A 27,613-nucleotide genomic window follows, 5' to 3' on the forward strand; every position below is an offset into this window, starting at 1 on the left:
TGGTAATGAAATCATGTGCCTTTAAAATGTAACATTTTCACTGTCAGTATACCACCTAGACCTTAATGATTTGTGACCCAGCAATAAATCATCCAGATTATGTTATTGCAAAACTGGTGTGAAATACCGTAATGACTTTGTTTTTGTGAATGAGGCACTGAATCTTGAATCTACTCTGCCTAGGATGATGGTTGCACTGGATGAGTTACTTAGTGACAAAAAACAGCTATTTTATTATGCCCATGGACTCTGTGGGTCAGAACTTCAGATACAACAGGGACTACTAGTTTGTGCTCCAGGATGTCTGAGGACCCCTAGCAAGACTCCAAGACTTGGAGTGACTCTATGGCTGGGGCCTGATATTCTCTGGAGATGTCTTTGCTCACCTAGTGATGCTGGCCTAGTGATGCTGGCTGTTGGCTAGAACCAGAGCTCAGACAGCCAGAACAACCACATGTGGCCTCACCATGTGAACTGGGTTTCCTCACAGCAAGGTGGTTGGTTTCTAAAAATGAGCATTCCAAGAGGCAGGACGTGGAGACTGCCAGTTTCTGAAGGTTTGAACCTGGAGACTGACATACTGTCACTTTGAGGCACTCACAGTCATCTAGATTCAGGAGAGGCGACATATTCCCTATTACTTGATTGGGAAGAGTGACAATATCACAGTGTAAAAAGAACATGTAGGATGGAATATGTTCTGCCAGCCATCTTTGGAAAATAGACTGTCAAACTGGGTGAGCTATGGCCTTGAGGGCCTGTCTATATCCAGAGGCCACAAATTAGTCACCATGGTCTTGAAGCCTGTTGAGGCCAGTTTTTGAGCAGACCGTGAGTTGTAGTACCAGCTCTATAGTCATCCTGGATCTAGCTCTCCTCCATGCTTACAGAGTTCCCAGGTTGTTAGGAGTTCCTGTTTCTCCTCTTAAATTGAGCCTTTGCATTTGGAGAGGGAAGCCCAGTATTGGACTTTTAGGCAGTGCTGACTGGCAGGGTGAGTGTTGTGGGGTAAAGTGCTATGTTTTATGGATGCACTTTGAGAATTTGAAAATAAAGGCTGCTTGTGTAGTGAAGAACACAGAGAAGTTCGGAAAAAGAAGAAAATCTGTGGGGCCTGCCGGAAATTGATTCTGGTTTTGTTCAGTATTGCTAATGGCCTCTACTAGTTGGGGGAAAATTTCCCCCTTCACTCATGTCCTTCTATCAGATTACCAAGGATTCTTCTCTTTATGCCTATATTATCATTAGTAAATCCATTTACTCATAGTTTTAAAAAATTTCTAGTTTTAATTTTTCCTAATCAAAGAATTGCAACTGTGCAGTAAGTAATGTTGAGTTCATTTCCCCCAGTTAGTCTATTCTTCCCACCTCCGCTCTTTATCCACCTTTTTTGCCCAGTAGTAAAATTGCAAAAAGAACAGGCAGAAAGAGAATGAGGAGAAAGAGAAGTACATTTCCAGGTGCAAATAGCATACTTAATCTGATTATGGGACATTTACTCCAAGTGCTAATATTTTGTAGTATCCTAAAACAATATTTTAAAAGAGATTTTGTGCTTTATACTTAAGAGCATTACATTAGAGGTGCTGCAAAAATGACAAACTAATCCTCTCCCGAATAACTTGAGTACATTTGTCAGGTTCCAGAGATGTGCAAGTAAAATAACATGGTCATACTTAATTTGGTACCCATATTTCTCAAATGTGACTACACTGGGATTTTGAGTATATTACGTACACACACATTTGTATGTATATGCATAAATATGACTTTTTAAAAAAAAAACCAGAACATAAAACCTAGAGAGTTTCATCTCTAAGCATCTGTTAAAGTTGACAATTATGTAAATCAGTGCCCAGCATAATGGAGAATTTATTTGATGAGAATTTGTGACGGAAGTATCATCAATATCATTTGTATACAGCGTTATAGCAAAGCTATGAATTTTTTCCTGTTTTGCAGAGCGAATCAAGCACACTTCTCATGTTTGTTGATGGAAGTTGCCTTTCCAGTTCCCTCTGCAACCTGTTGAACAATTTTGCCACTGAATCTTTAGATGGCCTTTCCTCTTCATAGTAATATGTGCTTAGCTGATCCACTCTGTATAGATTATGTTTGAGTATTTTGCGTATAATTTCCATGAATAAACACTCCCCTTATACTCTCTCCCTCCCCTCCAAAATGCACATTAGAATTAGAGGAGTGCAATTCTAGACTGTCTTCTCCAGTGGTTCTTAACAAGGGTGGTAGTGTTGTCCCCCAGGGGACATTTAGCAGTGTTTAGATACGTTTTTTGGTTGTTACCACTGGGGGTAGGGTGCCATTGCCATCTAATGGGTAGAGGCCAGGGATGATGCTAACCATCCTGTAATGCACAAGACAGCCCCCTACAACAAAGAATTATTTCACACAAAATGTCAATATCACCCAGGTTGTGAAACGTGAAAATCAGGCCCACAATGGATGTTTTTTCTATGTACACCTGTATTTCTAGCTAACCTGGTTATGAGACTCTAATAACTTTTTGAGCAATGTATATTTTTCATATGTTTTTAAGTGAAAAATGTACTTTAAGTTCTTTCCTGTTTTTCTATTTAGTTCTTAGCTTGCCCAGTGTTTAATTTCTTTCTGTTTTCAAGGTGGCATAGATACTTGCAGAGAGCTTACACTGTATGATGATCCACATATATTCAACCTACAGACTGTCAAAGGACTGCATGCAGTTACTTACTGAATGCCAGGATTGCTTGCATTGTCTGTTGTAGGACTTCTGTAGTCACTAAATTATCAGTCTCCATACAGTACATCACAGGAAGTTGGCAGATACAATGATCCATCTGTTATCACACCCATCAAGTGCATTGGCTCAGAGGGAAATGGCTGCAGATTGGCTCAGTGTGTGAGAGATGTAGTGAGATTCCAAGATGCTTATCAGTCTTTCCAGAAAGTCCTTTCTGGTCTTTAGATGAGCTTGACTCACTCATTTCTAAAAACCAACTTTCATTTTATGCTATCATTACCTTTTCATTAGTATTTACAGAAAAACTGGATATGTTATCAAATATATTTATTTTTCTGAGAAAAAGGTTTCAGAATATCATCTCCTCTCCTCACCAGAGAAATTCTTGGTCAGATTGTCATAGAAAATGAGCAGTGGAAAATTGAAACCGCACAATCTGGAGTTTTATTTTAAAAATAGTTGTTTTTAACCTGAACTAAAGCAAAGCAAGTATAAAACATCTTTATGTTATTTCATTGTGGCCAAGAAATTTTTTTTCTTAAATTTATACAAGTATGATCAATCACCTTCAAAGAAAGAGGTTGTGACTTTCATTGCTAATAAGAAATGTTTAGGCAGTTTCTTGTGAACTTAAGAAACCTGTTTGTTTCCTGGGAAGTCTTAGATATTTATGAAACCAAGATCACTTACAGTTTCTGAGATCTTTTAGACAAAAGCATTGATACTGTGCGTAATGGCGCTTTGAAGTTTCAGTGACTACCCTGAAGGTAAATGGGCATGTGCTGATGCTTCCTATCTTGTGAATAGCCTTATTTATACAGTTTCTGCCTTGGCAAGGCATAATGTCTGGTTTGGGGAGGCAAAAATCCACTCCCAAATTACTGTCTGTGTATTATATGTTTTTGACTTAATTTGAGTTCACCTTGAAGAGGGCAAAATCGTTAGAGAAAAAATTAAATGGGACAGCATATGACAAATTGAAAGTTAGAAGGGGCCTTACTTTTTCCAGACTGAAGGATACAAAATGAATGTGAACAGTGAATAGTTGTCTAGTCAATTTAAAAGAGCCATTGTGTTACAGTTTCTTCTCTATTCACCTTCATTTTTAAACATCTCTGCTGAAAATGGGGTTTTTAATAACTAGCTCAAAGTATAATATTTGGGTTATCCTCAGATAGATAAAATATGTCTTTTAAATATTGTCTCTCAAATTGAGAATTTACTGTTGGTAAATTGATCAAGTTATACTTTGATTAAAAACAATAAATTCAGTTAACTTTTTTTTTGAGAATCACAAAATTTGGTGTCCATGAATAAGCCAGAGATAAGTTGAGAATAATGGTATTGAAGCTGATGTTCCAGGAAGAAAATCATATGAAATTGCTAAAACTTACACAGAAATGATTCTGCAATTTTTTTTTTTTTGCCATACGCGGGCCTCTCACTGTTGTGTTGTGGCCTCTCCCATTACGGAGCACAAGCTCCGGACGCGCAGGCTCAGCAGCCATGGCTCACAGGCCCAGCTGCTCCACGGCATGTGGGATCTTCCCGGACCGGGGCATGAACGCATGTCCCCTGCATCGGCAGGCAGACTCTCAACCACTGCGCCAGCAGGGAAGCCCTGCAATATTTTTTTACAAAATTTTTTTTGCCCTCCCCCCCCCGCCCCGGGAAAATAAAAAGTTCCCGTGGCCTTTGTAGATGTGGCTTCAGATAACTATAGTGAGCCTTTTGGCTCCCTGTACCTTATAGAATGGAAAAGTAACACATTTATATACAGCTATATCAATATATAATATGAATTTAACAATTTAATATTGCTCCATAATTGTGTAACTTTATTTTGTTGTTCTAAATTTGATGAATGTGACTGATAGTCATTAGAAATTTGAGAACGTTGTGAATTTATAGTGGTGAAGAGCCCTTACTAATAATAATACTAATAACAACTATCTATAATTGATTACTAGAATGAATTATGCCTAGGAAAGGCAAAAAGTTAATAATTCCATTTCTAAATGTTGCTTATTGGGATAGAAGTTTTATAATTTAGAGTTGGCTGATTTTAACACACAAAACTCATAGGCTCACATCCTTACATTAACTGCTTTAAATTGTGATACTTTATTGTCATTATTTTAAAGCACTTTAATTTAATCTAATTCAATTGATTTTTTTCCTGTCAAGAATCCTTCGCATTAGTCTAATCTTGCTAATGATCATAGGTTCAAATAAGATCTTATTTTCATCACATCTTTCATTTATACTGTTTCTCTAGAAATGTTTTTATGCTTTAATTATGACCCTATTTGGTTTCCATGAAAACCGTATAAAATCACAAGTCTGAGAATGCAACTTTCCTTAAATCATCAGTAGGAAAAAAGCTAAGCATTCTGTGGAAGTGTCTGTTTTCATAGTTTCCAAACCTTTAGACTCATACTATACCATGCTACCATATCATATATAATTCCCTTGTCTGAAAAATTGAGTAACATTAAATTGTCTTTTTTTTTTTTTTTTTTTTTTTTCATTAAATTGTCTTTGTGTCTTTGGGTGGTAGGTTGCCTTTTGTTCCACTTTGAATGTTTTTAATTTTTTTTGAGATCACAGTGTTTTTCCTTGTGGAAGATTCTGTGTGGTATACTAAGCACACAAGTATTGACATTCCCCTTGTGCATATGGAAGTGGCATTTTTCTGTGGATAAAAGATGATAAATAAATAATTTCATATGGTCATGGGCTACAATGCAAATGATGAGAAAGTGAGTGACTAGGAAAGGGCAGGGGTACTTTATTTAGCTAAGGGGGTTAGTTAGCAAAAGCTTCTGGGAGGAAACAACATTTGGGTTGAGACTTGAAGCCATCCAGGCATGCAGACACAGGGAAAAAGTAAGGGCAAAAGCCTCCAAGCTCACTTTGTTGGAGAAACAGATAGAAGGTCAGTGCTGTTGAAACTGGTAAACTAGTGGGAGATGGAAGAGGTAGCTAGAGATGAGATCATATGGAACTTTGTAGGCTATGGTAAGGTGCTTAAATAGATTTTTAATGCCATGTGAAGCCATTGGAGTAGGGTTTTAAGCAGAGGAATGCTATGGTGTGATTTAAGTTTTGAAAAGATCACCTTGGCTCTCTCATGGAGAATGGACTTTAGGATGCTAAGAGTGAAAGCAGTGAGAGCAGTTTAGAAGCTTTTGCTTCTTCATGAAGCTGGATTGTAAAACAGTATCTTTACATAGTGTTAGTATATGTTTTGTCCAAACGACATCTATTTCATGTTTACTGCATTTTGTCTTTAGGCTATTTTCTTTATTATCTGATAAACATTTGATTCGCTAAGCCCATCCTAGGAATAATATTGCCTTGAATATATGCATATTTTAGTGAGGGTTTTCACTGTTATTTTAAGGACTATATGCATGGACTTAAGTTTAAAATTTATAGCAATTATTATAATTTTTGTTTATTCCATTACAAGATACTTGAACATGCATCTTAAAAGTTGTGATTATAGTATGTATACAATTGAATTTTAACCTTGTATTATTCCATATATATTTTTTGTTTCTGGAGCATAGTTGAAAGCAAGCTTTAAAATTGTGAGCTATGATAGAGAATTACATTCAAAATAAACGAATTATTGTGCAACAAACATCTAATATATAGCTCCTGAGAAATTTTACAGGCACCCCAGAAGCTTCCTGAGTTTCTTCTTCACTATCAAAACTCTCTCCTTTTCCTTTCAGTAATAAATGCTCATTAAGGTAACTTAATTGTTGTATTTTTAATAGCTGGTTTTAAAAACTAGAAAGGAGACTCAACATGGGCAAATACCAGTTGACAAAGTAAGTATTAATACCGTGTTTTCCAAAAGGTCGTTTATAAGTTAATTATTTGGAAAATGCATATTTTTTTTCCCCATGAAAAACCTGTTCTAACCGGTGGATAGATTCTAAGGCTAGCCTATGTAAACTGATTTAACCAGTAATGCTTAACTTTAGTGTTGAGTTGTGTACTGGGTTTTGTGATGAGAACCAGTGGATTGGGTAGGAATTGACTCTGTATTTGAAGTCCTCACCATCTGTCTTGGAAGGCTTTCCCACCTTCTAGAGCACATAGTTAGAATCATGCAATTGCCAAGCTGGAAAGAATCTCAAGGAAAGTGGAGATAACTGTGAAGGAAGCAGCGGTGCCGGCGAGTGTTAGTGCTAGGGAGTGACCCAGGCTTTGTGGGTTTCTGGTCCTATTTACTCCTTTTCCTTTTCCAGTGGTTTGCAAGTTCTGTCCTCTTTACAAACTCTTTGTACTTATTTATGTTTTCAAACGGACCCTCAGAAGAACTCCATTATTTATAACTGGATAAAACTGTAGCCATACTACTTTAAATGTGGAGATGGAAAAGACCAGAAACTTGCTGGGGCTCTTTCACAGGATATCGTGCTCCCAGGATCACAGGGACTAAACCACTGCCTCCTGTGTTATTGAACCTACTCATCCCTTCCCAGCTCCAGATTGTGCCCTATCCAAAATTACTGGGTCGCCTCACCCTCCAATCAAAATGCCATTCTGGCCAAGTTTAGAAAGAAAATAGGATTGAACTCATTCACACCACTGTGTAAATAACTGATCTTCATTTCCCAAAGCACTTGTAAATTTCATAATTGAAGCATGTTATTGCAAAGGAATCTTTTAGTGTTGAAACACCTACGTGAAGTAAAAATGTTGGCAGTTTTGGAATATTTAGGTCATTTTTAAATTTTATCGCTTGTGAGTTGGAAACTGTTTAAAAGTATGTCAGAAGTTTTGGAATAAAGACAACGTCTTTCTGGATATGTTTCAATTTAAAGTTTTGAGAAGCTTTTATTGCTTTCTAATAGGTTGTTTAAAAAATTTTTTTAAGCATAAATTAACTTTGAAGACTTCAGGGGAGAATTATACATTCCACCTTATAAAAGTCAAAAATAATGATATGAGATTCTTCTAAGAGCTGGGTTAATATAATGGAAATTCATATGTAAACCAACAAGTTATTTATTAAAGTAAGAATTCATTTATACTGAAGTTTTAAAAATAATGTTTGTGGTGACATATTTGATATTGGTGATTAATTTTGTATTTTCCAAGCATAAAACAGGCCGGGAAAGCTTGTGGAAGTAATTTGATTAGTTTGGGGGGAGTCATGCTTTGTTACAGTAAAAAAGACCAAAATAAGGGAGGCAAGATGGGCACTTAGAGAGTAGAAATTGTATAGATGTTATCTTCTATAGTAGATGTTATTTTATGCCAGATGATAAAATTTTTAAATGTGTAATTCTAACATAGTGTGGTGCACATCAGACTTCTCTTCAAAACACACTGTGTTTAAATGCGTATTAGGGGTCAGTGGTCCTCTTACAGAAACATTAAAGATAGGCAGCAGATTTCCTAGTTTCTAGCCTGGTGTGGTAGCTCAGGTCAGCAACCTGTAAAATCCAACAGCTAAAAATTGCTTAAGCATTTTGCTGTTTTACAAAAATTCATTTGCTCTACATAACCATTTTTTAAAAAGGCTATTTTTAGGACTCAAAGTTTTGTGAACCAGACTTTTTCAATTATTTGCTCACTTTTGGTTCTTTACTGTTTTAACAAATGTTCACATGTACAGATTGTTTTGGTAGTTTTGTAGCACATTCTTAGTGTAAAATAGAGTAGTGTTATAGAAAGCTTAAAAGAGAGACTGACCATCTTTTAAAAAATGTTTAATTATATAGTCTGCTAACCTTGAAAAAATACTTTCCAATATTTTGGTTTAACGTATAAACTTTCAATTCCTGGCTAATAAATATATTTTTTATGTCAACTATCAAACTCCCCATAAACAATAATCCAGCAACATACATACATGAACCCACAAAAGACTGCAATTGTATGGGTATATGGAGAAGTAACAAAATTCCTGTTAAGAAAATTGACTTTACATGTTGTCAGTATAATGTGGCTTACGACTTCTTTCAGTTTAAATTAGGTCTTTTAAATTTATAATTCAAACCTTTGTTGGGTGCTTTGAGTGATTGAGGAAGCTGGGTGATATAAAATAATTATTCTATATTCCTGTTTTTAATCAAAATTACATTTTTTGCTGTTTTTCTTTAAATAGGAAGCAGGTTTTCTGTTTTGGCCTAGCATTTTATGTAAAAGAGGATAAATTATTTTGTAGTAAAAGTAGGATAATGGAAAAAGAGAAGAGGATTAATACTACTGTTGAATTCTGTAGTCCTATGGTGAAAGAAGTGGAAAGAAGGGAGGTCAGTAAGAATTACACATGAAGTGACCAAAGAAATTCTGTAATTTTTACATGTAAAGAATTAGATGTATAGAATGAGATTGCTTGATAAGGGCCTGTTCTATTTGTCATAGACTGTGTAGCTTAAATATAAGCCAAGGTACCCACCAGGTCTCAAGGATATGACACCTAGCCTGGTCTAAGAAACCTCTGTGTACGAAGTCTTCAATAGTAGTCATCTCCCCTCCCCAACCCCTCCCCCCTCCCCTCCCCCCAGCCCCTCCCCGTCCCCTCCCCCTCAGGCAGATGTTATTTTTGCTACATTTGCTATTTTAACCTGTCAGTTAAAAAAATAATTATTCTGTCAGTATGGCTGGCGGCTCATATAGGAAAAATATGCTGTCTCTTAATCAAAGGTGATTACAGTTTTTTCCTGTCTATAAATGTGCTTGTTGTGTAACGAGAATGCATTAGTCTCAGCCTGATGTACGAAATGAAAGGCAGCAAGAAGCAGCACCATTGTTATCACTCCAGGCGTGTCTAATGAATCGTGTTTCCGTGTTCTCTCGGTCATGCCATAGAGTGCCCTCAGCCAGGGCTAAGCCTCCTGTAAAATGCTCTGTAAGATTATTGTAGCAAGAACAGAAATGCTGGATGAGTGGGGGTGGGGAGAGAATGCCAGCGAGACAGCTGCATTTCAAACAGTTACAGCTGCATGGATTACTCACTGTAAGAGCAGTGACAGACAACTGTTTGAGCTTTAGTGTAAAAGGCAATCTGGGGACTTGCTCTCTCAGAATTTTAGTAGCAGTCTGGTGTGTGAGTGTGTGTGTGTGTTGTGTTTCAAATCAGGTTGTGTCTGAAGAGTGGAAGGAAGTATTTTTAATTTTTACTGCTCAGTTGTGCCAATCTTGAAATCAGTAGTTGAGTCATCTTGATTAAAGTCATTGTCTTAGAGGAAGTTTATAAAATGTTTGTTTTGCAGTGTTGACGGGTTTAAATATAAACGTTCTACCTGAATCACATATCTGGTTTTCCTCCTCTTTCAAAATTTAATTTTCTCCTGTGGTGATTCCTGTCCTAAGAATGTTGATCTTTCTTGTAATTTATGAACACACAGCATTTTTTTTTAAAAAGCATGTGGCTGTTTAATAAATAATAGTAGCCTTATTTTTAAAAATCTATTTCAAATATGATGTATCTTTTTAAAGGAACATGTTCATTGAAGAAAATCTCTAACGTGCACAAAGAGGTGAAGAAGAAAATAATTATTCCAGCAACCAAAAATAACTGTTAATTTTGATGGCTGTCCCTCTAGGCCTTTATTTGTTTACGTGTATTATTAACAAAATTAAGAGCATATTAATAGCTTGAAAGGGGAAAAAGTAATAATTACTTAAAAATCTTTGAAAAGAGTTGCAAATGAGGGCAAGTTTAGTTCTTAGAAGTCAGTAACAGCCATTGTGCAAGATTTCTTTTTCACTGTGTGACTATTAAAGTAACACTGCTGCCTGACTGTTTTCTGTAGCAGTTGTCTTTTGAAGGTCTTGTTCAATTTATCTAGAAATTTAGTTTTATGGTCTCCATCAATTTAAAGTTTAGTGGCTTTACGTGGAGTCCTGTGATCCATTGAAATGCTAACTTGGGTCATGTCTCAACTGCTACAGTGCTGTGTAGAAACCGTCATTAAAATTCTGGTTATCCTGCAACTGGCAGAGAACTCATGCTGTTAGAGATTCCTTAGTTAGACATAATACTGTTAAAATTTTGAATTACAACGGTGCTTCTGTGTGATGAATATTGTCAACGTTCATAATCATTTAAAGTGGCAAATAGGTCAAAACAAATGGAGCATTTTGATATATATATCTTCTATCTCTAATTCTTATTTGATTGATGAATTGACATTGGGATAGTTAAAATCCATTTCAACATAGATTTGTTAACTGATACCAAATATTCTACACCCACAAGCAAATCAAGGAAATCAGAACTCTAAGTGGGTTGAATTTGAATTAAGTAATAAGTCAGTCCATTTAGTTATTAATGACTTCAAATATAGATTTTACAAGGCAGTCAATGGCAACATAACTGTGATCAATCAATAGTGTTGTTATGTAATTGGATTTTTTATGGGTATAATGCTGTATTTCAGAATTAACATAGCATTATGCTACTTTGTTACTCAGTTTTTTTGTGAGTCAGTTTTAAGAAGACACTGTAAATCAACTATAGCCCAATTAAAAAAAAGAAAAGAAAGCAGACACTTCAAAAATCTCTATATATTTAATTTGTTGCAACCCTTAAAATTAAATGGATAAATGATAAATTGATAAACGTTATTATAATATTTGCTTAGTACAATTCCTAGGTAGTAGATTTAATAGTTAAAAATAACAAAACTAGTGGGCTTTATATATTGCAGATAAAGGTTGAACATAAAGGCAGTGGGAAAATTATAAATCCTGGATTCAGAGCTGCATTATCTTTAGCATTTTGTCACTGAAATCTAACTGGCAAATAATCTCCTCGTTTCATATGCCTTGCTTTAATCTATTTGTGTTTCTGGAGTTTGGAGTACAATTTGATTTTCAGTAATTTTAATGGCTGAATAAGGAGTGCCATCCCTGAAAGTGTCCCTCCCCCCTCCAGCATTTGCAGTGGCCAATGTGGTTACTGAACTCAATGTTCTGGATAATAGGTTTCATTAGTTTTGATGCCTGAGGTAAAAAAGCAGTAGGTGGGAGCAAGAAGTGTTTTTGATGTCTAGACGTTCATTTCAGCTGTTGCTGCAATATGATACATTAAAAGGAAATATGTATCATAGCTCAGAGGAAATATGTATTCTTTGAAAGTAATTCTACTTTTAAACTGTGTAAGGCATGGTGACCTGAATTCTAAAAGCATGAGCTTGAATTTCTTGAAGGTTTCACAATCTTTATGCTCCTCCCTAGCCTATTCCATTCTCCCTCTTCCCATTTTTTTCCCCTTCAAGTAAAGTATGTCAGTTTCATTTCTCGAATTGGAAAAGATATCTTTCCACGATCTCTGCTGGGAAACACAAAATCATTGAAGTATATGCTGCTTTGATATTTTGCCATATTGACTTTTTTTTCCTGAACCTTTTATTTGATTTTTCTTTCAGAGAAGCTTATTAGTTCTGCAAGGAGCCATGTTTCGCAAAGTTGAAAGAAGTTGTATTACAATTTGTGATGATTTTGAAAAATTATTTGGGAACTAAGCAGTAATTAGACTGCTATTTAAATTTTCCTTTCTAAAACACTGTCTCTCTGCTAAAAGAAAACATTTATATAATACTTTTGCAGCTTAAATATTTGATTATGAGAATTACTATATTAAAAAAGGTTAAATAAGAGCCATTTAAACAAATTCTGATTATAGCTTTTGCAATTTAAGTGAAGTAACTTTAGTGCCAAAATAGTTTTTCTTTTTAAGTAGGCAGCTGTGGTAGTACTTAGTTTTATTTTTCAGTTTCAGTCTGGCTATAATTGACCACATAACATCAAGAGAAAGTTTTAATTTAGGAATTTATTTTGGTTGAGTTTTGCCAGTCATTTATTGTACATTCATTTTACTTCTCTTGGTGCTTTTATTTCCTGAGACTATTAACAAAGTTTTAGAAACAATTTTCCATTATACCTAAGTATACACTATAGAGATAGTCTTCTTGCTAATTTATAATCTTAAGGAGTTGATAAACATTTAAGTTGAAACTTGAAAGATCAAAAGAATTAGAAAGGCTTTTTTCTTTTCTTTTAAAGATGAAGACAGTTATGCCCTGGGGAGATTGTAGGTTTCATAAGGATAGGGCCCTGCACCTGCTGGCCTTCTTGTAAAACTTGCTTGGCAGTTGTTATTCTTCTCTGTCCACATTGGAAGGGAGATAGAGAATTAAGTAGTAAATGCGCCTCATGTCATTTATAGAAACTTAACCTAGAGCAACTATGCCCTGACTCCCCTCCCCCCGCCCCCCTCAAAAGAGGATACTTTCTGAAAAATCTCAGTATGAAGCAAATGAAGTGTTGGTTTACATTTTACCTTGGGAGGAGGATGTATCAGATAAATTAGTTAAAAAACCTGTTTCTGTGATTTCAGTTTTGTTTAACCTTTGAAAAGGTTACTTTGCAGCTATTTAGAAGACAAAAATTTAAGGTGCAAATTGTGAAACCAAGGGGAAATTTAAGTGTTGAAGGTTGCCTTTCTAGTCAGTCCTAAGAATAAAAGGGGGTGGGGTAGTTTAACAACACAAGCCTTATGGAGAAGTGGTGTAATGGAAAGAGCATGGGCGATAGGCAGAAAAGTTGGATTTGAATCCCATCTTTGCTACTAATCCTCTTTACTGAATATAAGGAGATTTTAGATTGAAGCTAATTCCAATGAAATTTGAAAAGTATGTGCACACATAATAACAAGTCAGTTCAAAACAGGTTTATGAATATCTGAAATGTCCTAGTCGGTGCAGTTATGAAAATAAATTGCTTCCCCTGAGGAGTTTAATTAATGGAATAATTTGTATATTTACTACTTATAAAAGTAGATATAAAATGCATTTGATCCCGTTAGCTGTTGAGTATAGATACATTTAAACTAGATTTTTGAATATATTATGTGACCTTGGGCAAGTTTAAGATTTTTAAGCCTTAGTTTTTTCATTTATAAAATAGAGATAAGAATAAACTATTGATCATTGTTCTTAGTTGTAAACTAAGAAAAGGAGGTGGTTAAAAGAATACTGAGTATTCACTTTTAGGGTCAGTGCTCCAGGTTGGTCTGATGAGAAACTGGTGCTATCAACACCAAGCACTGGATGCTACAGTACCTCTGCTACTTTAACCTCAGGAAACTTGATCTTGTAGCCTCTCTTTTTAGTGCTGACAGAAAGATCTCTCCATCCACTCCCTTTTGAGTCCCTAGATCCGTGGTCAAAGTATGGTGCCGGAGCATCTAGTAGTTAGGATATATCCTTGTCCATATTGTAGGTGAGTCAGCATTTTCATCTCCTGTTAAGGGTGACTGACCATCTTCGTCCCCAACCAGAACTCATGAAATAGGCAATTTGCCTATGGGAAGAAGTCAGGTACTGAGTGGCAAAAGTGGCAAAAGTGAATGTTTTGTGTCCTTTACTCTGTCTCATAGCATTGTGGTGGAAAGTAGCACTCCCCCTCCCCTCCATTTATATGTAGTGCTTTGTTCAAACTTGGTACATAAAGCCTTATAAAATGAGAAAGATTGTTTTCTGGGTAGAAAACTAACCTTGACCGTTTAAGTTATTTTACTTCTTATTATTTTATTTATTTTTTTTTTATTTTTTATTTTTTGCGGTACGCGGGCCTCTCACTGTTGGGGCCTCTCACTGTTGTGGCCTCTCCCGTTGCTCCGGGCGCGCAGGCTCAGGGGCCATGGCTCACGGGCCCAGCCGCTCCGCAGCGTGTGGGATCTTCCCGGACCAGGGCACGAACCCGTGTCCCCTGCATCGGCAGGCAGACCCTCAACCACTGCGCCACCAGGGAAGCCCTCTTCTTATTGTTTTAAAATAAAAGACTTTAAACATTTGATAGCAGTTCTGCCAAGTATTTAAAGTAATTTTGCCTCACAGTGGTTTTCAAAGTCTCTATTTGATTTTTGAGAGCATTCCTAATTTCTGTCCTGGTGCTTGAAGTATAACACAGCCAAGAACTGTTGGACAGTGATTATCGGCCAAATATCTATTATTAGACTCCAAAAATGTCATTCTAGATTTAACTTATTTTGGAATTTTAGAGATTCATTGAAATATACATCACTCTTGTATTTCTGGAAATTTTTTATGTGAAATAGATAAGAAATAAAGCATGGTCTGACTTATATTCCTTTCCACAAGTTTATTTGCTATATACAGATAGTAAATTAAAAGGGTTAGCATGTTAATGCATTATCCTTAAATCCATAGCTTAAATAATAGTATTTATTAGAGTGGTTAATCTTGGATCACAGTTGTTGACTTCTAGTAAATTACTGACTGCTTTCAAATCTTTAATAAAATATGTAACTTATGAAATTTTAATGTTTATATGAAGTCCAAACACTGTATCCTTTTTAATTACCTCTACTGACTTATTTAAAATTTTACTGGTTAACTTATAGGATAATTCATAATTTTCTATTTTTTTCACCTTTAGTTTACTTTTCTTAAACAAGAGCTTAATGTAGTGGGATCTGTTTTACTTCATGTAATTACTTTCTTCCTTGTTTTCATTTACATTGTTTCCTAAACTTTTGAATACTATATGAGGGAGATATAAGAATTTAATTAATTATTTAATTATATTAATAAAGGTTCGTTTTCAAATTAATTTTTAATATTTAAAACCAAAAATATTTTCCTGAATTACTTTGTTCTATTTGTATTATAGGAATTAACATAAAGTACATAATGTAAATAACAGTATATTGTGTTGCTGGGGAGGAACACTGTGGTCAGGTCTGCGGTCTCTTTTTGCTTAAACTGTTTTTTTGTTTTTTGCTTTTAATAATTTATGAGTGAAGGTTAACCAAATAGACACCAATCCTTTGGGTAAAAACAATTATGTTTAGAATACATATTTAGAATAGGAGTCCTTTTAATTCACACCCTGTTCTCATTTTTAGCACTAAAAATGTATTTCAAAAAATCAATGTAAGCATAATCTAGAACCTACCCCCCCCCAACCCCCATCCACCCCTTGCCCCAATTTCTCATGTCCCTTTGTTATCAGCCCTCCTCCAACCACCCCCATCCCTAGAGACCATTGAGCAGTTTACATTACCTCATTTACCTTTGCAGGAATGTTATGTGCATGAAATCATATAGCATGTGGTCTTTTGAGTGTGGCTTTTTTCACTTAGCATAATGACACTCATTCATGGTTTGAGTGTATCAGTAGTTCCTTTTATTTCTGAATAGTATCCCGTTATATGGATTTTCCACTGTTTGTCCTTTCCCCAGTTGAGAGACAACTGTTTCCACTTTTTGTCAATTATGGGGGGGGTAAAAAAAAACAAGTAAAAACATTTGCTGAAGTTTTTCATGTGAACCTAAGTTCTTACTCTACTTGAATATATACTTAGGAAGGATATCGCTGGGCTGTATGTAAAGTGTATGTTTAACTTTAGAAAAATTGCCAAAGTCAACTTTTCCACAGTGACTGTACTAATTTTGCATTTCTGTTAGCAGTATAGGACAATTCTAGTTACTCTGTATGCTCACTAGCACTTAGTATTTTCAGTTTTTCTTTTAAGCCATTATAATGGGTGTTATCTTACTGTGATTTTAATTTGCATTTCCTTAATGACTAGTGATGTTTTGAGCATATTTTCATGTTTTTATTTACCATTCATGTATCTTCTTTGGTGAAGTATCTGTTCAAATCTTTTGTCCATTCTCTAAAAGTTTTTTTTTTAATTTGTTTAGGGATTTTTTTTTCAAGAATAGCATCTTCTGAATACAAGTCCTTGTCAGATATGTGATTTGTAACTGCTTTTCCCCCATCTGTGGCTTATCTTCTCCATAGCTTAATGTAACTTTTGTGTGCTTTTTAAAGGAACTGAGTTCTTCATACTGATGAAGCTCTTTTTAACAGTTTATTTATGGATCATGCTTTTGGTGTCATATCTTTGAAGTCTTTGGTTAACCTAAGCTTATAAAAGCTTTCTCCTATATTTTCACAGTTTTATAGTTTCAGGTTTTGCATTTTGTTTTATGATCCATTTTGAGGTTTTCTGTATGGTGTGAGAGGTAGGGTTTGAGGCTGATTTTTTTACATTGGGATATTCATTAAATCCAGCACCATTTGTTGAAAAGACTGTTCTTTCTCCACTGTATTGCCGTTGCAAGCTGTGTTGAAAATCAGTTGACCATATATTTGTGGGTCTATATCTGGACTCTCTATTCTGTTCTATTGATCTGTATATCTGTCCTTTCTGTAGTGTACCATATTGTTTTGTTTATTCTAGCTTTATAGTAAATCTGGAAATCAGTTGGTGTAAGTCTCCCAACTGTAAGATTTAGATCCAAGGATTTCATGGGTTTTGGTGCTATTATAAATGGTACTCAAATTTTTAAAATTTTCTAATTATTCATTACAGTTTATAGAAATATGATTGTTTTGTATCTGTTGACCTTAACTGACTTAAACTCAGTTTTAGTTCTAGTAGCTTTTTTTTTTGTTGATTCTTTAGGACTTTCTAATAGTCATGTCATCGGCAAAAAAAAAGATCATTTCATTTCTTCCATTCCGGTTAGCATGCCTGGTACTTCTTTTTCTTGTACTGGCTGAGACCTCCACTGTAATGTGGAATAAGAGTGGTAAGAGCAGACATCCTTGCTTTGTTTTTGATATTAGGGGAAAATATTCAGGGTTTTAACTGTAAGTACGATGTTAGGTGTAGGTTTTTTGTAATTGCTCTTGTAAGATTATTTTTCAAGAAAAAATTTCTAAGACCTATTTTAAAAATTGTTAAAATCAGGATAAAATCATAATGGTATCTTAAGACAGTGATGTAATTGGCATTGCCTGTGCATGCTCACATTTGTTTAGTATTCCACATTGCATGTCTAGACAGCTATAATCCTTCAGCATTTCAGTTAACAAATTATTTGAGGATCATTTGAGGAAGAAATAGAGCTCTGTTGTTTGAGAACTTTCCTTTGACATCTTCTGTTAAGGTCAAAGTAGCGCCAACATTAAAAAATAATATCATGAGGAAACAATCAGATGACAATGTGAGGTATTCTATAAAACAGCTAACCTGGTTTCTTCAGTAAATAAATGCCATGTTTGAAAAGAGGAGATGAGTTGTTGCAAATTATGGAGACTTAAGAGATATAAATTGAGAGGTAATTGATAGACCTTGTTTAGATTCTGATTTGATATATAATGAAGTACTTGGGAGTGGGATTTGCCTCAGAATATATAAAGAAAAACAAAAAGAAAGAAAGAAAAAAGGGTGGTTAAGCAGATGACAGACACAATGTTGATAATTTGGTTTAGGAATTTATTTGAGGCCTGTTATTCTATATTAAAATATGTTTGAAGGTTTTAATTATAAAAGTTTTTTTTTTTAATATGCAGAATGGGTGTCACCAACTTGGAAGAAAATCTTGGAAAGACGAATGGGACACTTTTTTTCATAAATACTGCATCACCAGTACTCTTTATGGCACAAAAGACTAATATGTAGAAAAAACTGTTACTGGTGACTGATTTGAAGAGTAATTCAGAAGAGTTGGACTTTGAATGTTGATGATGTTTTAGGAATTTTTAGCGTACATTAGGAAATAAAAGCAAATTAATATGGGATGTTCCTTTTATTGAAATGTTAGCTTGCTCTCTCACTCAGGAAAGCTCTACCCCAAAGATAAATGTGTGAAAATAGAGATTCATGATGCCTCTAGAGGACTGTAGAAAATTTTTGGATGTTTTGTCTTGAACAGAGATAATGTATTAATAACAGGAATGTTTGTTTATTTGCTGTACTTTATTTCCATTTCTCTAGTTATAAATAATACAAAATGTCTCTGAAGAGGTTAATTTGGAAAAATTTGGTAGGTCATGATTAGCCACATAGTCAGGAAGATAAAGAGTTATCTGACATCCCAAGAAAAAAAATATTTATCCAGTTTTATCATTTAAAAAAAGTCCTGTAGAGAAAACCCTTAAATGTAAGTATACTTTTTTGAATTCTTTCTGATTGGAAAATAAGGGGAGATGCATTTTGAGATGTCAGTTGGTGTGGTAAATGCATTAAAAATGCGTTGTGGATTTAACATGTGTTTCAGTTCTCTGTCAAATTTTTCTCTGGTGAGTACTTCTGTCAAGACACCAAGTAAAAGGCAGAGGAAATTTTCTTCTGCAGATGTTGTTTGCATCCTTTCAATTTTTTGCTATGTTGAAATGAACTAATATAGTTTAGAAGAAAATTAGCTATCTTCTCTAGGGCATTTTATAATTTTTACATATGAAAAGAACATTAGGAATACATGAGGCATTGTTAGTCTGTTGGATTCTCTTGTGTTAGAGTTACTTGTGGCTCTTAAGTAATGCTACAACATATTTCAAAGGCAAATATGATGCTTCCCCAAATGTTAAACATTAATGAAATCATGAGTTCAGGAAATAAATTTGATGTTATATTAAGATTTAATTTTCTGACATTCTCCCTAAAATCATGTCCTTAAAATCATATTCACATACTGCTTTCAAAACATTTAAAGAAATTTGTGTAATGTCATTTTTGGATATATTTTCCTGGTTTTCTCTCTTAGAATACATATGGTAACCTTTGTATTAATTTGTGACATTTTGTTACTTTAAATAGAACTTTAACAAAATTAGTCTTTGTGACATTATTAGGTAGAAAGATTAATTTGAGAATTTTGGATGATTTCAAACTTTGAAGAGGCAGGTTGGTAAGACCTTTATGTGGGGGGGATTGTAACATGCCTATATTTCAATAACTTTAAAATCAAAACACATTATTCCCTTCTGTACATAAGTATCTTATGACTTTGGGCAATTATTTAACTTCTTTTCTGTGTTTCAGTGCGATTTAATCTACTTAAATTAGCTCATTAACTTTGCTTTAGAAAAATATTTTTAAAGTTTCTTTTATTTTTATTTGGATGCCCTGCTTACTGGTTCATTTTTTTGTTTTGCTTTGTTTTGTTTTATTTTCAGTTGTGGAAGAAGGACTCTGGGAAAATGGCCTTTCCTACGAATGTCGGACGCTGCTCTTCAAAGCGATCCACAATCTGTTAGAAAGGTAAGAGAAGGAATATCATCACGGTGGTTTTGACACACCCAAGTATAATGCTAGATACTCAGAGGGTTTCCTGTAATTCTGAAAACACTTTCACATACAACTTTATAAAAATGTATATAAATCTCTTCTGTCTTTTTATATTGATACAATTTCAAACTTAGAGAATTTCTAGGAGTGGCACAAAGTACTCCATATATCCTTTCACACAGCTTCACTAACAGTTTTTCTTTTGCCCAGTTTGCTTTATAATTTGTGTGATTCCTCACCCTCTCACCCACCCTGCTTTTGCACCCAGTGTGAATCGTGTGTGCATGTGTGCGCATTCAGATTTATTCCCTTAAACGCCTGAGAGTCATTTACACACTTGAGATTCTTTTTCTGTAACTCCGAAGTATTTAGGTGTACGTTTCCTGAGGACAAGGACATCCTCTCCTATAAGCCCAGTACAATTATGAAAATTGGGAAATAAAACCTTGATAAAATGCCATTATCTAATCCGTAGTTCAACTCAGATGTTCCCATTTGTCCCAGTTACGTTTTTTTTAGCTTAACTTCCCTCCCCCAAGATTAGTCTGTAATCATGCATTATTATTTAGTTCTCATGTCATTTTAAATCTAGAAGGGTTCCTTAACCTTTCTTTTTCTTTCTCAACATTGACATTTTGGATGAGTTAAGGCCATATGTTTTATATAATGTACCTCAATTTGAGATAGTTTCCTCATGATTAGATTTAGTTTATGCTTCTTCAATAGGAGTACCATAGAAATCATGTTGTGTCCTTCTCAGTGTATCGAAAGAGGAGGCCCATTTGTTGAGCCTCTCATTATTGACGATTATTAACATTGATCCCTCTTGTGAGTCATGTTCTGCCAAGGTTCTCCACTGTAGATTAATAAGTAACTATGATCTTTGTTATTTCTGTCTTTGAAATTAATAAGTAATTTGTGGCCAGATCCAATGAGATTGTGTAATTATCCCATTTGTTATGAAATTCTGAGTCACTTGGTTAAGCTTCTATTGGTGGTCCTTGTCTATATCAGTTATTACTTGTATGACTGTAATGTCACCATTCCTTCTATTTGTTGGCATTCTTTTGTAAGGAAAAGATTTTCAGTTTCTGCCATGGATTGATTATGTATTTCTCTTTCTCCCTTAATCTTTCTATCTATATAAATTTGGAAAAGAGGGATTCCTGTTCTACTCAGTGAATTATAATTTATCACTATCATTTAATTTGATGCCTAAGTACTTGCAGATTCGGCCGGAGGGAAGCCCCTTCATGAGGGCTCCTGTGGTTTTTTGACCTGTCCTCATCATTGTTTGAGCACCTCCTTCCTTGCTGGCATAACAATATGTCCCAGGCTCTGGATGGTGTTTTAAGCGGAGGCATAGATGAGAAAGAATGGATTATTTAAGAATGTCTATGGGAAAAACTTTGTACTTCCTTCCCTGAGTTTATATATAGTTCTTTTAGGTGATCAAAACTGGAAGGACATTCTAGTACCTTTAAGTTTCTTATCCAAGCTATTATCTAGGGTAATATCACTGCTTAGGATTCTTAAGTTACAGTTAATAAGTTGTCATAATTTAAGTCACTAAGAAAGACCTTTCCCACCAAATTTATCTATTTTTCATTCTGAACTTTTGTTCCTGCTTCTGTGATTTGGAGTAGACCTAGAGGCTATCTGTTACTAAGGCAGTATATTTTAGAAGCATTGATTTTAAGAGTTGAGTACTCTTAAATATTCCAGATATTTGGCAGTTCTTTCTCCCATTGCAAAACAAAGCAAAACACACGTATACACAAAGTCCCTTCAGGAAAATGTGGAAAATTTACTATTTCCATAGTTCTGTGCCAGAATAAAGCTCTTATATCTGTATAGTAATTAATGTACCTTTAAACACAGTCCTTTTAACATAATTTTTTAAATTAATTAATTATATTTTTGGCTGCGTTGGGTCTTGATTTCTGCGTGCAGGCTTTCTCTAGTTGCGGCGAGCAGGGGCTACTCGTGATGCGCGGGCTTCTCATTGCGGTGGCTTCTCTTGTTGCGGAGCACAGGCTCTAGGCGCATGGGCTTCAGTAGTTGTGGCTCGCGGGCTCTACAGCGCAGGCTCAGTTGTTGTGGCACATGGGCTTGGTTGCTCTGCAGCATGTGGGATCTCCCTGGACCAGGGCTCGAACCCATGTCCCCTGCATTGGCAGGCGGATTCTCAACCACTGCGCCACCAGGGAAGCCCCAATAATTTTTTAATGTATATGGAACAAAGTACATATTTTTAAAAATTGTAGCTCACTGTGTTGTTTTTTATATCATAATTCTTTTCAGAAAAATATTAATGAATTGGTGATTGAATTGTATTCTTTTTAGTATTTTGTGTTTTAAATGGTAGCATGTTTCTTTGTTGGAAGAAAATTAGAAGAGCAGAAAAACTGGGAGAAAAGAGAAATGCAGAAAATTAATTCATTCTGTGCTCATGTATTCAGAATTTATGATAGAAACTGTAGTCTAGGTCAGATTGAATTATTATTTTATAAGAAAGTTAATTGTGTCATATGCAGTATGTCATGCAATAAAGCTTGAGATAGTTCAGAAGAACTTTGGGTTGGGCCTTGGTTTGATTTCAGGGTCTGTTATTTGGACAGTTGCCCTAACCTCACAAAGTCTTAGTTAATGCCCTTTAAATTAAATGTAGGATACTATGCATCTTGAGCTTTTGTTAGATGTTGTATATGATGCCTGCCACATAATACTTGACCTATTTTCAATAATTATTAATTCCTTTTCCCCATAAATTATTATTTTGCATATTTTAATTTGAATTCTCCTATAGGAGTTTATTTTGAAACAAAACAGTGTTTCTTTTAGAAAATAATGAATAATTAAGCTGTTCGGCTGCCTTTCTACTATTAGAATGGATGAGTTGAGATTCTTTTGAAAATTTTTATTAGTTCTTTTGTCCTTTAAAATAATATTGTCTTTTCATCAAACTTTAAGTAACTGTGTTATATGAATGAAAATTACCCTACTCATGAGCCAGGGAAGCATTTTACATGATTGTTTTTAGCTCTCTTTATTCATTGTCAACAGAAACTGGGTTGGCTAATACATGCTTGCCCTTTTGTTCTTCTCATAGCTTAGAGCACTTGCTGTAACTTACTTATCTGTTTACAACCTAAATTTATTGAAATACAGTTTACTATCTTACTCTCAGCAATTTTCTGTTATGTCTTTGCATTTCTATTTAGATAAGATTGACTTAGTTTCGCTAACAGAAGTATTGATATTACTATTTCCAAGGTTGGATACAACATTAAAAGTCAGTCTGTTTACCCAGCTAATTCTGGAATACCATTCTAAATATAATATCCTTTTTATGTGGTCCTCCATCCTTTCCTTGAATACTTCTGATTATGTGAGCCGAACTTTCCAAAGTTCTTTTCATCTTCTGAGAATACTCACTGTTAGAAAGTCTTTCTTATGCTGAGCAGAAGTCTGTCTCCCTGTAGTTTTCTTTTCTTTACCTTGATTCTGTTCTTTGGGGGTCATATATAATTCATCTAATCCTACTTCCATGGGGTGGCCTGTTTACTATCTTGGTCCCCTAAGTTATTTATTTTTCCTTGTTTGTGGTTCTTACTATATATTACTATATATCCTTATATATTCTTATTATATATCCTCACCGCTTTCCTCCAGCCTACCAGATATTCCTCTAGTCAGTTCAGTTCTCTTCATTTTGATTGCCACTGACCTACTTTAAAACTTCATAAGTGTTTCACGAAGTATTGCACTGGCCTCTTTAATCAATCAGGTTAGACTCAGTTATGCTGCAGTAACAAAAGACCCTGAAAGCTCTTACTGTCTTTTGACAGTTGAGGTTCATTTCTTGCTCATGCTGCTGACCATTGTGAGTCATTTACTGCAGCACTGCTCTATGTCCTCTTACCTCCAGGCAGGAATTATGCTGTTGGGGCACCCCCTGTCAAAGATTCCTGATAAAGAGCAAAGAGCAATGGCAAAATACATAATAGCGCATTCATTGAAGCCTCTGTTCAGAAGTGGTACATGCCATCTCTGCTCATATTTCATTGACCAGGACATTTACCACCAAGCTTAAAGTCAAGTGGATGAGAAGGTATTATCCATCAGTGGGAGGTACCAAAGTCACATGGCCAAGCTTGATGTCAGTGGGACAGGGAGCGATAGCACATATTTGGGAAAAGGATACAATCTACCATACCTCTTAATTGAGGTCTTCTCTCTTCTAATAACCTATACTCCAAACAGGTGCTGTTTATATTACTAAAAACACAGATATGTTTCTAAGACACAATTATCGGTGTATTTATACATGTTTTTGAAACCTTTGAGCCATATTGGCTCCTTACGGTATTTTCTTCACCTGTGATTTCTGAGTCACAATTTCAGTATCTGAAAGTGTGTAGGCCTTCTAAGTCTTATGGTTTTAGATCATACAATCATGGTTATTTTTCCTCTCTTAGAAGGTAGTGTGCTTCCTGTTTTCTTAATGATCAATTATCCCTTTTTGGCAAAATGACCAGAATAATAAAATACCATTTTGGTTTTTTACTTCTATAGAATCTGCTAATTTGACTTGACTCCCCCGCTTCACCCTTTTGTGCCTGCTTTCTCTCTCTTTCTCTTTTTAAAAATAATGCTCTATTTCAGACTGTTCTTCATCAGTCTTTGCAATTTCATGGGATTTTGTATGTTTTTCTAATGAACTTGTCAAAGGCTACACTTTGTATTTTAAGTTTAGGTTGTCTCACACTCAGTAATGGAAAAGCACTTTGCTGTGAATAGAATTTGGAAAACAAAAACCTGCAGGTTTTTTCAGAAATTTCATTTGGCATTTTTAACATTGCAGATTTAATGGCTATTACTCTTATGTTATTATAATTTGTATAGTTTTCATAATATACCATATCCTTCTCATGTAACTATTTAAATAAAGTAAAACATTTGGTTGAAAAGCTTTAAAACAAATCCAGGAAATGTGTGCAGTTCATATCACCCAGAGTTTTTATTAATGCTTCAGTGATTTGCACCACATATGGGACTTATGAAAATCTTGCTTTTGTAGCTTTGAAGAAATACTTAAAATGTCTGCCATAATGCTGTCAAATTGTTATTATGTGTGGTAGTATACTTTAATTATAATTTTCTTAAGTTTTTAAAATTAAACACAGCTGATTTTGATGGAAAGGTTTTGTTGTGTTTTTTTTTCCCCCCTCTAAAATGCAAATCATTGCTTTGCACACAATGGAAGATTACATGGGTCTCTTGAAGCTGTTATGCTCTGTCCGGTCCATGCTTACTTAGGGAGACTTTAATCTATGGGTATTTGATATTTGTAAAACATAATGGCTCTTTGGAGTAGTCCATTGGTGCTGCTTTCCTAATGGATTGTCAGCCTATTCACCCATGGTAGTTTATAACACAGCTGTAAAATTGCCTTGGCTCAGAGCTTCTTATTTGCCAAGAGTTGGTGTTCAGAGTGAAGATAATTTGGAAAAGTACAGTAAAAATAGCATGGAGAAAATTGGAATTATATGATAACAGTAATATTATATTTGTAAATTAGTAGCTTTCAATGCCCTGTGGTATTGTGATCCAACAGAGGTGATTATCAGAGGGCAAAGGAGCAAGGTCCTTGGATGTGGTGGTTCAAGGATTTCAAGGCGACGAATATATTCATTAGAGAACGGTGATAGAGTATAGCCCTAGTTGAAGAAATGGTTATGTGATACTGCAACATTGAGGATCCTTTGGTAAATAAGGTGATTAGAGGAGCTGGAAATGAGTAATTAATAAATTCCCGTTTTGTTAAATTGCTACAGTGTGCAGTTCTTTAAAAGAAGTAGAAAAATGAGCCTTTAGACCTAAGGGGCATGTGCATTAAAGGAAGGGACACTACAGACATTGTAGACACAAGTGAATGAAAGCATATATCTAATTGTAAATGTCTAGAGAAAAACATGTTCACCCTAAGACTAATTATTTCATCTATTAATATTTTTAGGACTGGGAAAGGATTAAGACTTTAAATTTATTATTATTATTAGTGTGGTTAGAGAGTGGGATTAGACACTAAATGTTTGAAAGTCAAATGGATGTTTCAGGTGAGGCTAGTCCTACAAAAGACCTTAGCCTTGCAGAGATTTTGGAGAGGGTGGAAATAATAGGAATTACTTGGCCAGAGGAGACAGCATCCACTAGGGCACAGTAGGAATCCGAAGTAATGAAGATAGAAGGGATTAGTTGAAAAAGGTTTCTTCAGCCTTAAATTATACGGGTTGGGTTTTTTTTGCGTTTTTTTTGTTTTTAGTTGGGAATTGAGAGCACTGCAGTTTCTTGGGAGGAGACTTCATACACGTTTGTTGTAAATTGGAAGATTTTGATGCTGGTGAGGATGTTCTGGTACGAAGTTATATAAAATTTAGTCTATCTAAGTAGCTCTGTAAGTAGATAACACTGAGGGGCGGTTTAGTTGAGGATGCGGTAGAGGAACACTATCCTTGGACTTTTTAAATCTATGAAAACTGTCACACCTGTGTAATATGAGGGGCGCAGAAGAGCCAAGCCAGTGGTGGCTCCCTTCTAAACCTCCCAACTATCCCGTCTGCGAAATGGCTTGCTGATTTATGCTGCGGCTGCAGCTGTGGCTCTTGTAAACTTAGGTCAGGTCAGCCCATGGCTTTGGGGTTAGAGATTGGGGCTTGCCAGCTTCAGAGTCAAGTTGTTCTTGTAGTTAATTATTTAGAGCTGTTGGGCATGACACAGAAACATGTACACACACACAACCTGATTTCTTTTTTATTTTTCAGCACGTGTTTGTTTCCTTTCTTCTTGAAACAGTGATTTTTTAGGGAGGTAGTAGGGGGCTTGGAATTATTTCTATAAGAGGAATATTTACCTAGAACTGTTGCTTACAAAACATTTTATAAATCTGAAATCACATTGTGATCTTTAAAGATAATATTGAACTACTTTACAGAATTTTGTCGTATCTTAATAGTAAGGTAATTTTGAAAATCTCAATAACAATGCTTGGCATTACTGAGTGGACAGCCAGGGTTAACTGGTACATAGTCTTAGCACTATTTGTGATGTTGATTTAAAGCACTTTTTGGCAGATGAAGTTTGTCTGCTAGGTTTATATATTTATCAACTTAAATATAAATTTTGTCCCTCAAAAACAGTAAAATAAAGGTTGATAGAGTTATAAAATAGGGAAATTATATTTCTGATATTCTGTAGTTTTTATACCTTAGCATCCTCTCTCTTAAAAAGATTTGCTTAACTTTGTTCTTCAAGTATAATTAAAACATGGGCAGTAGTGCCAGTCTTCCTAAACATTTATTCTATTCTATTGTGTTCTCTTCTCTTCTCTTCTATTCTGTTTATTTTTGGCTGCGTTGGGTCTTTGTTGCTGCACACGGCTTTCTCTAGTTGCGGTGAGCGGAGACTAGTCTTCACTGCGGCGCATGGGCTTCTCCTTGCGGTGGGTTCTCTTGTTGTGGAGCATGGGCTCTAGGCGCCCGGGCTTCAGTAGTTGTGTCACGCGCACTTAGTAGTTGTGACTCGGGGGCTCTAGAGCGCAGGCTCAGTAGTTGTGGCACACGGGCTTTGTTGCTCTGCGGCATGTGGGATCTTCCTGGACCAGGGCTCCAACCAGTGTCCCCTGCATTGGTAGCCGGATTATTAACCACTGCGCCACCAGGGAAGTCTCCCTTCCTAAAGTTTTTTAACACCTATGTGAATTTCCACACGTTGAGTATATCTAC

At 35.3% G+C, this 27,613-nt stretch overlaps 1 protein-coding gene across 9 annotated transcripts in view; it reads left to right on the top strand.

Annotated features, from left to right (window-relative positions):
• Positions 1–27,613, top strand: part of MED13L (mediator complex subunit 13L) — a 297,294-nt gene that overhangs the window by 141,125 nt on the left and 128,556 nt on the right. For 6 of the 9 annotated variants that reach the window (XM_089894207.1, XM_022598127.2, XM_022598128.3 and 3 more), the window contains one exon: positions 19,715–19,799. In XM_089894207.1, the coding sequence (XP_089750333.1) occupies positions 19,715–19,799 (85 nt within the window). Of the gene's footprint in view, positions 1–11,438; positions 18,700–19,714; positions 19,800–27,613 lie in introns of those variants that run through there. The other 3 variants (XM_089894210.1, XM_089894211.1, XM_089894209.1) reach the window with 3 other exon arrangements.

This window comes from Delphinapterus leucas, chromosome 14, assembly GCF_059928025.1.
Source record: "Delphinapterus leucas isolate spDelLeu-1000000601 "Yukka" chromosome 14, BTC_Dleu_Yukka2, whole genome shotgun sequence".
Lineage (NCBI taxonomy): Eukaryota > Metazoa > Chordata > Mammalia > Artiodactyla > Monodontidae > Delphinapterus > Delphinapterus leucas.